Source organism: Anneissia japonica, unplaced genomic scaffold (assembly GCF_011630105.1).
Source record: "Anneissia japonica isolate Jap-2015-1 unplaced genomic scaffold, ASM1163010v1 scaffold670_len1213532_cov191, whole genome shotgun sequence".
Classification (NCBI taxonomy): Eukaryota; Metazoa; Echinodermata; class Crinoidea; order Comatulida; family Comatulidae; genus Anneissia; species Anneissia japonica.
The window spans coordinates 889,371-902,523 of record NW_022693499.1 but is presented as its reverse complement, the minus strand read 5'-3'; the positions used below and the strand labels follow the sequence as shown (position 1 = coordinate 902,523).

At 34.5% G+C, this 13,153-nt stretch overlaps 1 protein-coding gene and 5 non-coding genes across 6 annotated transcripts in view; all 6 read right to left on the bottom strand.

The window, feature by feature from the left end:
- Nucleotides 1-1,484: 1,484 nt before the first annotated feature.
- LOC117100766 (multiple epidermal growth factor-like domains protein 10) overlaps nucleotides 1,485-13,153 on the bottom strand; it is a 15,714-nt gene continuing 4,045 nt past the window's right edge. The window contains exons 4-8 of the mRNA XM_033240580.1: nucleotides 12,749-12,885; nucleotides 11,886-12,138; nucleotides 6,301-6,518; nucleotides 2,319-2,439; nucleotides 1,485-2,065 (exon numbers count right to left, since the gene is read on the bottom strand). Coding sequence (XP_033096471.1) covers nucleotides 1,654-2,065; nucleotides 2,319-2,439; nucleotides 6,301-6,518; nucleotides 11,886-12,138; nucleotides 12,749-12,885 — 1,141 coding nt within the window. The 3' untranslated portion in view covers nucleotides 1,485-1,653. The remainder of the gene's footprint in view (nucleotides 2,066-2,318; nucleotides 2,440-6,300; nucleotides 6,519-11,885; nucleotides 12,139-12,748; nucleotides 12,886-13,153) is intronic.
- Trnaq-uug lies at nucleotides 8,265-8,336 on the bottom strand. The gene has a single exon. It is a non-coding gene; the product is annotated as a tRNA-Gln (tRNA).
- Nucleotides 8,793-8,864, bottom strand: Trnaq-cug. Its single transcript has one exon. It is a non-coding gene; the product is annotated as a tRNA-Gln (tRNA).
- On the bottom strand, nucleotides 9,565-9,636 carry Trnaq-uug. The gene has a single exon. It is a non-coding gene; the product is annotated as a tRNA-Gln (tRNA).
- On the bottom strand, nucleotides 10,093-10,164 carry Trnaq-cug. Its single transcript has one exon. It is a non-coding gene; the product is annotated as a tRNA-Gln (tRNA).
- On the bottom strand, nucleotides 10,272-10,343 carry Trnaq-uug. Its single transcript has one exon. It is a non-coding gene; the product is annotated as a tRNA-Gln (tRNA).

Sequence of the window (13,153 nt, the reverse complement as noted above, 5' to 3'; positions counted from 1 at the left end):
ATTATTACGGTATATAACTTATATAACCTGAGCTCTTTCAACCAGTTACTGGAAAAAGTCAGTTTTCAATGGTTTTCAAAACATTGTACTATGAAAATTATTGAATTTGCTCGAAGGAAATTAGAAAAACTATTAGAAAAATAGGCCCCAGCGGGAGCGTGTGTCTACTGCTTGTCATATTTTGTAAAGCCCCATTCCCGGAAAAATTTCACTATAAAGATTTTTTTTTTAAATGCATATTTCATTTCATTTTAATAATTTATTTCAAAATCAACTCAACATACAGATAAAGAAAACTAACTTTCTTATCTTCTTATTTATTTATTATTAATGCCATAAACTCTCATGATAAGATTTTTTTAATTCATCCCACAATTAATTGTTAATTAAAATTTTAAAAAATATATATTAATCTGTTTTTCTATGAAAGAAAATTCGTAGATACGATCGTGAGCGATAAATAAAGTGCGCCCACTCTAATGAGATTAGTTTTTGTACTTCGTATCTCGCACACTGGGGTCGATCGAGTAGGCCTAAGATATGTTTGTTTAATTGTCAAAATCTCGGTCAGAATCATTTTTTTAACAAATTTGATATAATTTGAAAAGTGTCAATACTAGCAGCGGAAAATATAATGTCGGCCGTGCTTATGTCTGATAACCTAAATCGAGGTAAGGCTAGGACGAGCCTAGCAGTGTTGCTAGGGATAATGTTTCCGGCGCATACTATATTTCTTCGCAGACCTATCGCAAAATCAAACATAACAAATTCATCCGCGTTTATAGTTTGTGTGGAACACAAAAAAAAAATCAAATTTCAGTCTAATTATTTTACATTTTGTTTCATGTTTAGGAATGTCTAAATTTAGTTAAACTAGCAATTTCTTATTATATTTACAAATCTTTATAACATATATAAAAATCAGATTTTTCTTAACCAACTGAAATTTTGCCGGGAATGGGGCTGTAACTCATAACCGATGCTCTGCGTTGGCAATTCACTCGAACAATTGTACAAGTAACAGATTGTTGACTTTTTTCTAGGACAGGTCTTATATAGGCATTACGACATCATCTATAAAGTTTTTGCCGGGAATGGGGCTGTAACTCATAACCGATGCTCTGCGTTGGCAATTCACTCGAACAATTGTACAAGTAACAGATTGTTGACTTTTTTCTAGGGCAGGTCTTATATACGGTAGGCATTACGACATCATATTTCGTGGGCTTATTTTGGAAGATAGTTCCTTTTACACAGTTCTCGGAAGTTGTAGTACTGTGGTGCAAGCTTTTGTATAGAAAATACTCTTTGCTTATATTAAGTTTTGAGCCTCATATAATATTATAGAAAATTTGAGAATCACAGACCTTAGATATTAGGCATACTTTAAAGACTATGTAGGCGATAAATGTGAGAAACTCCACTTAAAAAATAAATTTGAACACTGAATTGCTCATTTCAATTTAACAAGATACAGGTCAAAACATTTTTCTCGCTTGTTTATTGTAAGGTACGATACAGTAATGTACATTAAGAACGATAAGTTGAATCGAATATAAGATACTTGAAAAAGTTTCTTTTAATATAATTGCGAGTTGCAGAGCTATTGCGGCATCAGTCATCATTATTTTTTGGCTCGCGGGGATATCAATTCTAGTCGGCTTTTTCTAGTTGAAAATACTGTGGTTTTTCTTTGGTATCAATCGACTTATTACCTGTGATCACCTGATCGCCCTCTGGTATTGAGTTTACATCTATTTCCTCGCCATGCTCAGATTTTCTTTTATAACCTTCGGATATTATGCTCTCTGGATCCTCGTATAATCTGGCCTCTGGTTGATTAGGGGGCGATGTTGCAAAATTTGGCGTACGCCCCTGAGCGGTGTTGAAACTCGACGAATTATGTAGCAACGGACTTGGCAGAGGAGGTAAGGTGCAGCTTTGGATCGATCTTTCGTAATGCGAGTTTCTGTTGTGAGTTTTGTAGTCAGGCGATAGAGAACAAGTTTCCCCTGGAGAGCTGTAGAGTCGAGAGTTTCGAATAACCGCATCTACTTCGAATTTTCTGGGGAAATTTAAAGACATAATGGTTAGGTGTGTCTGGCATAAAAACCTGAACGTGATTGCACCGTATTATTACCAGCCCATTATATAGTTGAACTGTTTGTACTTATATTTCCGAGAAACGTTACGGGCCAATATGTCAACACTTCTATATCGTAAGGTATAACAAATCTGGGGCATAGATTATTTTTACACAATTGTCTTGTTACATGGGAAAGTCTAGGTGGAGCTTCTCTGGTGGGTGATAAACTTACCTTACGTGAAATATCTTGATTCGTTTATATCGGACGATAATAATAACGATGCAAGCAATAAACGTAGCAATTGCAATACCGACAAACACGCCGCCAGCAGTCACTATTTTGGATGATCCTTCTGAAAATTAATTTGCAAAATTGAGTATTATCGTAATAATATTCTAATTGTTTTGTTCTCATAACTTATTATAATTATCACCCCCCCCCCACCCCCCCCCGCCGCCCCCCGCGCCCCCCCCCCCCCCCCCCCCCCCCCCCCGTCGGGGAAAAAACCACAATTCGTCGTGGAGAAAACAATATTATATATATTTGCTACATATTAGTGGACTCTAAAATCGACTTAATAAGCCTTTGAAACCCCTAAATGTCCAATTGTTTCGGGTCCTCGCCCCCCTGGAACACTTTCGGGGGATCTTGAGCGCCGCCCGACCACGCCCAATTTTTTTGGTCAGGCACATCGGCCCCCTGTCCCGTCGGAGACGCCGTTTATAATCATTTGTTAATCAACTTCACTTCTTTCATTTTAAAGAATATCATTTTTATGGAATTAGTAACACAATAGCTTCAGGCCTACTATAATTTCTATATTTAGCGTAAAATACAATATGGAAACAGAGAATCGCCTTGTTTCATTATTTGAGAGCCTTACAAGTGACAAACCTGGACCCCATATTTCCACCTGAGAGGAAAGTCTACCCGATATTGCCAGTGTGATGGCCTTATGCATAGCATCATTTAAACGTAGATGATATTATATTACTAATTTTTCTAGCATAAGCATGAGCGTTGGGATTTTCTGCATTTATGGCTTTATATATTACTTATACCCAAGGTGAAATGTGAATAAGAAAACCTCAGACAGTTGAACACACTTTTATTCCAGTTTCTATATAAGGTGAATGACCTACAATGACCTCGATCGTAAATTCGTAATTTTGATCCCCATTTTACCCATGACACGATACGTGTGTTCTTGAAATTTGAATGAAATGATTAAAGCTCGGAAATATCTCTAATTTCAGTATTTATCGGCATGTGATGTGGTTTATGTTACAGTGAATGGGAAAGGATTGATGCGACCGATTGAATCAACTGAAATTTAGAGAAAGAATTTTTTCACGTTGATCTAATTTTATTAGATGTACCACTTATCCACAAAGGACAAGATGGTTAATGTTCTAATTAATTTTAATCACAAAATGTGGACAAATCAATATAAAAAACCGTCGGCTTTGATCTTTTCTTGGTGGTACAATATTACAAACCTTAGCATGGACGTGACCCCATAAAAGAAAAATGAGTACCACCATTAAGCCTTGCATGAAGATACTTCGTGCATCTCTATAATAATATTATAAGGAATTTTCTGATGGTAAAAGTTTATATTTCCATAGTAATCATCAAGCAAAGAAATGATAATTAATTTGAAATATACTCTACATTATAAATATTCAAAAAAATCGGTTGAAATTTTAGTACAACACAATATCACTTGGATTTATGGGTTAGAATTTTACCATTTGAATTAGTGATAATAGAAGTAGGCTTAGTTGCCCGGTGTAAACCTTAGGCATCAGACTAAGTAAGGAAAATACACATTTTTTTTTTAATAAGAACACCGAACCTGAAATTGCTTTAAAAATGAGAACAAAATAAGTACAAATTGAGGCTGAGGTAAAAAATGTTTTTATTTTTTTTAAAAACTAGAAAAACCAATAAAAACCCAGTAATGTCTTTGGACTTACCTGTACCTTATGAACAGTAGGTGTGACTACGTGATACCCACTATAATACTGCAGTAAAGTAATATACTACTGTAAAATAATAATTTCTTTGGAAGCGTGTAAAATAAGAAAAAAATTTTGAAACTGAACTTGACAAAAAATAAGAAATGGGAAATTTTTACTGGTTCTGTTTTCTTAAGTGTATACCACATGCATATTAAGTAGCACCTGGTTCGAAAATAACACACGAAGTGGACCTATGGCAAATCTTCACATAATTACGATATTGTTGGCTGGTTGAGCGATCGATTGATTGATTGATTGATTGATTGATCGGTTGATTGATTTGATTTGAGTTGATGTAAATTGAAGGAATAATAGATCAATCAGTTGGACCACTGCGCAAACGATTTTCGGCCGTCGTAATTTCAAGGAGAATGTAAGGCGACGACGTGCGCACAATAATCCGCTCAGACTACTACACTGACAATCAGCAAGTGGCGTCGCGCAGGCGCTCACCGAGAGGGCGGTGGACTTACGGCAGTCTACCGTCGGCCGACTATTGTTCGTCGTAATTAGTACCTGTCCTTGTGCTATAAGGCATGACTTGTAATCGTTTATGAAAAATGTACGTGTGCTAGGCCTACAAGATCTAGTCCAGATTGCCGATACTCAGTTTGCCAAATCCCAGATTTCCGAGTCCAATTTGCCGAAACCTAGTTTTCCGAATATCAAATTGACAATTCAAAAATTGTGAAATCCAGTTTTCCGAATCCCTGTTTTCCCGAAAGTGAATTTAAAGAGCAACATCCATATTAACAACAGCATTAAAAATCACAATGGCACACTTACTCTCATCTCATTCATTAATGTGTTAGTCAAGTTCACCTAGGTATATATCCATTTCTCTTGTCTACCAAGTCCAAGGATTGTTTTATCCCAGTTATCCCAGTATCCCGGTTTTTATGTTATGCCTTCCTTAGCACGTCCTTTTTTTTAATACTTTCTGATCTCTGATTCCGGTCTCATACCTGTGATTTTTTGTTCTATTTTACATGCTTCATATTTAGTGTATATAAGAGAGCAGTTTTTCCCATTAAAGTAATTAAAAATAACCTCATTTCACCTTCTTTCGTCAGCTGATTCTTCCTCGAGTCCCCTATCCCACTCACTGATTTAGCTGCCCTCATCAGCCCCATGTCAAAGATCTTAAATACGTCACTGAAAATAAAATAGGCTGCACGTCTTTTCGTACTTTATACGACTGTGTATATGGCATTCGACACACTGTTAGTATAGTTGTTCGAAATTCGGCAAACTGAGTTTCAGCAAACTGTTTTTCAAATTTTGGGGTCGTTAAAATCGCATTCAACAAATTGGGTTTCGGCAAAATGAACTCGGCAATCTGTGATTCGCAAACTAGTCGGATACGCATATACGTGATTCAAATACCACGTGACCAAAACGCGTAGTACAGTGTCGTGTATTAGTTAATTGATATGATTATAGAATAAACCAAAGCCGCATTCACATCACATAATGTGTTTAATCATTGTGGAATTCCTTCCTTAGCCTTCTTCAAATTTCGAGATCTGCCACTAAAAACCGTACATGCAAAAAACACTAGGACACTAAAAACATGTACAAGTAATACCACAAATTATCAAAAATGCCCGAGCTCCGCCACCTCCATCCCAACAGGGTTTTTCCCCTAGGCGCCCCCCTACCCCGGTACCATTTTGGTCCACTCTGTACAAATTCCCACCCACCCAATAAAAATATTGCGTACTGCGTACTGGCCTGCTTACTCTCTTCACCTGTGGTTGGAGAGGTAAATTGTCATGCCCAAGCACACATAGGCCTACAGCTGGGTTGGGAAGCCTAAGGTCGACTTTGGATTGGAGGTCCATAAACTTTATCGCTGTGCCATATAATAATAAATGAGCGGTGACGGATCCAGGATTTCAAAATAGGGTGGACCCCAGTTACAGAAATAGGGTGATGAAAGCAAAGTTATGATTACGGTCCATATGGCCGGAAATGGCACTCTCAGACTTACATTTCAATATAATTTTATTTGTCTTATGATTTTTATAATTTTGAAAAAATTAAAGGGGACGGAAATGTCCAACATGGTACACTATAAACCGTTTGGCAATGGATAGGCCTATATTATTTGAGCTCAATTTAGATTTCCCTGAACCACACATATCTATACCTTAATTAGTCCTGACGGTAAAGCATGCATAGCCTACCTTCATTTCCACAATCATGGCAATTCAGACAAGTGCCTGTAATTACATCACACTTGCCTCCACTAGGGCAACTACAGTTGATTGAGCACATAATGCCGTATTTGCCATCTGGGCAAGTGCATACCCCAGTGTCATCTGTACACAACACCCCTGAAGGACAGTCACATCTTTGGTGACACTTTGGACCGTAAAATCCACTTCGGCATCTTTGGTAGCATCTGTGAGTAGAAGTCCAGTTATTATTTATATACTTATCATATTTATTTTATATCCTATTTAGGCAAGGATTGCATATGCTGTTTTTATAATATAGGTTCTACTGAACCGAATAGTTATATCGATCATCTTGTTATCATAACAGAATTTATAGAATACTAAAAATAATATTACTGTTGTAAAAAAAGCTAAATAACTTAAAGGTTCTACCCAAGACCTGAACTCGGATAGCTGGATTTACAGTCCAGAGTGCTAACAAATAAATAATTTTACAATTGAACCGACTATATGTGCTACTGAGTGAATAAACTTTTTTGTCAAATTGTTATAATTATAAAATAACACTTATAAATATAATATTTTGCTTAGATACCGTTGACAAATATAGTAGTCGGCCAAGTGTAGTTGACACAGTGAAAATTAATAGACTATTGTAATAATAATAATATCCCTATGTCTAGATACTGTGCAGCATAGTCTTTGAAAGTGTCTGTTAAGTGACAGTGATTTTTTTTTTCTCATAACAATTTTTAATTGTAAAATAATGTGCCCGAAGTCCACGTAAATTTCTAAACGTTGTGTATCCTTCAAAATCAGTACTTAGGGACATACAATTGCTACAAACAACACATATCATAGCTAGGTCTATTCATATTCAATATTACTGTGTTTTTTTTTTTACTTTCAAAGACCACGCTGTACATAAAATGTGTCTAGTCACAGGGAGATTATTAAAATTATAATCCATTAATGTTCACACTGTTTTGGATACCAAGGCCTATTTAAGATAATTATTTTGGCCTACGCCGTAGCATTTATCCACGCATAACCACTGAACTAAACTGTTTCTCATGGGGGATTTTTTGCCTTGAATGTATGGGGGAAAATAATGCGGCCCGCCAACCATCTTTGGCTATAAAAAAAAAAACACCTTGAATTTTACGGGTAGACACTGATCATCTGAAAGAAAAATAAATATTAAAACTGCACGTAAAGTGGGATAAAACAATGCATGCAAGTTTTTGGAAGTGCACTGGAAACATCAAAGTTTTGGGTGTGGCCAAAGTTCACATTAACCCACCGACCTGTTTTTATGCCCACCCCTGTAGTAGAGGGTGAATATAGATCTGTCGAAATGTTATGATTATAACAAAAAATTAAAACCACATACAAATATAATGTTTTTAAAAAAATTAAAGTTGACAAAATACAGATTCCACTGAGACTTGTACTCCGATCACTGGTTTCAGAATTCAGAGTGCTAGTAACCGTACAACATAGAACCGACTACATGTACTACAGCGTGAATATATAGTTCTTTTTGAGTTGTTATAATTATAAAAAGAAAAGTATCAAATATAATATTTGTTTCAGATGAAGTTGACAAAATACAGGTTCTACCGAGACTTGAACTCGAATCGCTGGATTCCAAATCAAAAGTTCTAACCATTACACCATTGAACAGACTGCATTTGCTGAAGCGTGAATAGTTCTGCTGAATTGTTATAATTTTGAAAGGACAATTTAAAAAAATATATTATTTTTAGATATAGAGTAGACAAAATATTGGTTTTACCGAGACTTCAATACGGCTCGCTGGATTCAAAATCAAAAGTGCTAACCATTACACCATTGAACAGACAATTACTAGAACGTGAATATAACTCGATTTTTTATAATTATAAAAGAACCGTAAAAAATATGTTATTGTGTTTAAATAAATTTTACAAATCAAAGGTACAAAATACAGGTTCTACCGAGACTTGAACTCGGATCGCTGGATTCAAAGTCCAAAGTGCTAACCATTACACCATAGAACCGACTACACGAATTACAGTGTGAATATATACAGTTTTGTCGCATTAATTCAATTACAAAAGAACACTGAAAATATGATGTTGTGCATAAATTAAGTTGACAAAATACAGGTTCTTTCGAGACTTGAACTCGGATCGCTGGATTGAGAGTCAAAAGTGCTAATTATTACACCATAGAACCGACTACATAACAGCGTCACTATATATAGTTCGGTCGAATTGTTATAATTATATAAGAACACTTACAATATAGTATTTATGTAAAAGTTGACAAAATAATATACTAGGTTTTACCGAGACTCGAACTCGGATCGATGGATTAGAAGCCTACAGTGCTAACCATTATACCCTGGAGTCAACCTAATGTACTAGAGAGTGAATATAGTTCGTTTGAATTGTTATAATTATAAAAGAACAATTAGAAATATAACATTTTTTTAGATGAATTTGACAAAATACAGGTTCTACCAAGACTTGAACTCGGATCGCTGGATTCAGAGTCCAGAGTGCTAACCATTACACCATAGAACCGACTACATGCACTACAGCATGAATATATAGTTCTTTTGAGTTGTTATAATTATAAAAAGAAAAGTATCAAATATAATATGTATTTTAGTTGAAGTTGACAAAATACAAGTTCTACCGGGACTTGAACTCAGAGCGCTGGATTCAAAGTCAAAAGTGCTAACCATTACACCATAGAACAAACTACATCTTCTGAAGCGTGAATAGTTGTGCTGAATTGTTATAATTAGAACAATTTAAAAAGTATATTATTTTTTAGATAGAGTAGACAACATATTGGTTTTACCGAGACTTCAATACGGTTCGCTGGATTCAAAATCAAAAGTGCTAACCATTACACCATTGAACAGACTACAGACAAAATACAAGTTCTACCGGGACTTGAACTCAGAGCGCTGGATTCAAAGTCAAAAATGCTAACCATTACACCATAGAACAAACTACATCTTCTGAAGCGTGAATAGTTGTGCTGAATTGTTATAATTAGAACAATTTAAAATGTATATTATTTTTTAGATAGAGTAGACAACATATTGGTTTTACCGAGACTTCAATACGGTTCGCTGGATTCAAAATCAAAAGTGCTAACCATTACACCATTGAACAGACTACAATTACTAGAACGTGAATATAACTCGATTTTTTATAATTATAAAAGAACCTAAAAATATGATATTGTGTTTAAATTAATTTTACAAAACACAGGTTCTACCGAGACTTGAACTCGGATCGCTGGATTCAAAGTCCAAAGTGCTAACCATTACACCATAGAACCGACTACACGAACTACAGTGTGAATATATACAGTTTTGTCACATTGTTTCAATTACAAAAGAACACTGAAAATATAATGTTGTGCATAAATTAAGGTGACAAAATACAGGTTCTTTCGAGACTTGAACTCGGATCGCTGGATTGAGAGTCAAAAGTGCTAATTATTACACCATAGAACCGACTACATAACAGCGTCACTATATATAGTTCGGTCGAATTGTTATAATTATATAAGAACACTTACAATATAGTATTTATGTAAAAGTTGACAAAATAATATACTAGGTTTTACCGAGACTCGAACTCGGATCGCTGGATTAGAAGCCTAGAGTGCTAACCATTATACACTGGAATCAACCTAATGTACTAGAGAGTGAATATAGTTCTTTTGAATTGTTATAATTATAAAAGAACAATTAGAAATATAACATTTTTTTAGATGAATTTGACGAAATACTGGTTCTACCGAGACTTGAACTCGGATCGCTGGATTCAGAGTCCAGAGTGCTAACCATTACACCATAGAACCGACTACATGTACTACAGCGTGAATATATAGTTCTTTTGAGTTGTTATAATTATAAAAAGAAAAATATCAAAATATAATATTTACTTTAGTTGTAGTTGACAAAATACAGGTTCTATCGAGATTTGAACTCGGATCGCTGGATTCAAAATCCAAAGTGCTAACCATTACACCATACAACCAACTACATTTTCTGAAGCGTGAATAGTTGTGCTGAATTGTTATAATTTTGAAAGAACAGTTTAAAAATATATTATTTATTAGATAGAGTAGACAAAATATTGGTTTTACCGAGACTTCAATACGGTTCGCTGGATTCAAAATCAAAAGTGCTAACCATTACACCATTGAACAGACTACATTTGCTGAAGCGTGAATAGTTCTGCTGAATTGTTATAATTTTGAAAGAACAATTTAAAAAACATATTATTTCTTTAGATAGAGTAGACAACATATTGGTTTACCGAGACTTCAATACGGTTCGCTGGATTCAAAATCAAAAGTGCTAACCATTACACCATTGAACAGACTACAATTACTAGAATGTGAATATAACTCGATTTTTTATAATTATAAAAGAACCGTAAAAATATGTTATTGTGTTTAGATTAATTTTACAAAATACATGTTCTACCGAGACTTGAACTCGGATCGCTGGATTCCGAAAGTCCAAAGTGCTAACCATTACACCATAGACCCGACTACATGAACTACACTGTGAATATATACAGTTCTGTCACATTGTTTCAATTACAAAAGAACACTGAAAATATGATGTGCTTAAATTAAGTTGACAAAATATTGGTTCTTTCGAGACTTGAACTCGGATCGCTGGATTGAGAGTCGAAAGGGCTAATTATTACACCATAGAACCGACTACATAACAGCGTCACTATATATAGTTCGGTCGAATTGTTATAATTATATAAGAACGCTTACTATTTACTTAGTATTTTTGTAAAATTGACAAAATATAGGTTTTACCGAGACTCGAACTCGGATCGCTGGATTAGAAGCTTAGAGTGCTAACCATTACACCCTAGAATCAACCAAATGTATTAGAGCGTGAATATAGTTCTTTCTAGTTGTTATAATTATAAAAAGAAAAGTCGGAAATATAATATTTGTTTTAGTCGGAAATATAATATTTTTTTTAGTTGAAATTGACAAAATACAGGTTCTACCGAGACCTGAACTGGATCGCTGGATTCAAAGTCCAGAGTGCTAACCATTACACCATAGAACCGACTACATGTACTACAGCGTGAATATATAGTTCTTTTGAGTTGTTATAATTATAAAAAGAAAAGTATCAAATATAATATTTGTTTTAGTTGAAGTTGACAAAATACAGGTTCTACCGAGACTTAAACTCGGATCGCTGGATTCAAAGTCTAGAAGGCCATAGAACCATAATATGTCTTAGATGGTGAATATAGTTCTGTTTAATTGTTATGATTATTAAGGAACACTAAATATAATATATTTTTAGATAAATTTTACAAAATATAGGTTCTCCCAAGACTTGAACTCGAATCACTGAATTGAAAGTCCAAAGTGCTAACCATTTCACCGATTACATGTACTAGAACGTAATATAGTTTTGTCGAATTGTTGATTGTAAATTATAAAAGTACTCTAAAAATATGTTATTTTTGTTTAAATTACCATGGCATCCCATCATAATAATATTATAAATATATATTAACTTCAGTCTGGTATACCTTTTCCCACATAAACACTGTCCTGTTGTTTGCTCACACACCGCTCCTTCACCACAGGTACATATTTTTCGGCAATTTGGTCCATATCGTCCCTTTTGACAAACACGACAAAAAAATCCCTGCCAACCCTCCTCACACGTCGGAATACACGTCAGGTTTTGGGCATCATTGCATCGGTTGCATATGTCTCCATTCCATTTTCCAGAATCGAAGCAAATTTTTCCTAGAGTGTGGCATTCTGGACAATAATCAGCTAAAAGCACAATTAATATCTATTATAAATATAATAAAACAAAAGTGACTCCAAATAGAGAAAGTGAGGCCATATTTATTCAACGTTTAGTAAATATGGCCTCACTTTCTCTATCTGGAAAATGTTACAAATAAAATAATAAAATAATAATAATAATAATAATAATAATTTTTATTTAATAATGATAATAATAATAATAATAATAATAATAATAACAGTAATAGCCTTTTTGAATTACTTTTTGTTTACTTTTTTTTTCTTTCGAGTAAATAAGAAATGTAGGCCTATAAAATATTACTCCGGAATTCACTGGTATTGATTATAAATACATGTAAAGTATATCAATGTTATTTTTTAAAAAACATGGCTGCGTGAAATGAAGATAAACTAGGATGGCATAATATTAAGTCTATATCATGATCTAACATTGCGAAATTTTTTTTGATGTTTTAAACCAATTTTTTACTGACACATTAAGAAATTTAAAAAATAGTATTTATAAATTAAAAGGTCATTTCCAGGCATCTGGAGAGGTGCTACGTTCTTACCTAAGCTTATTCATCCATTTTCAACAAAGTAGGCCTATGACTTTAATTGTTACTGTACATACCTGATGATTGCCCAGTTTTACATCGTTCTGGACATGTGCATGAACCGGTCACCACTGAACACACTGTATCTCTTGGGCAATCGCATCTTCCCCGGCATGACGAGTGGTAGGGTGTTGTCCGACAGTTCAAAGAGTTCCTTTAGAAAGTGGTAATCAAGGAGGTGTATAATAACGTGACATGTGGATTTTGTCACTATGAAGTTATACCTATTTAAATGGGATATTCCAAATTCTAACCCCTATTTGGGATAATGGGTTAATCCCTTATCTTACTTTGCCATGGTAACCGGACCAAGAAGAGCCTAATGTTTATTTTAAAAATATTAAGTGTAATGTTACACATGTTGCATCTTTTTTGAGTGATGCATTTTATACCAAGAACTCTTTAGAACAACTACAGTATAT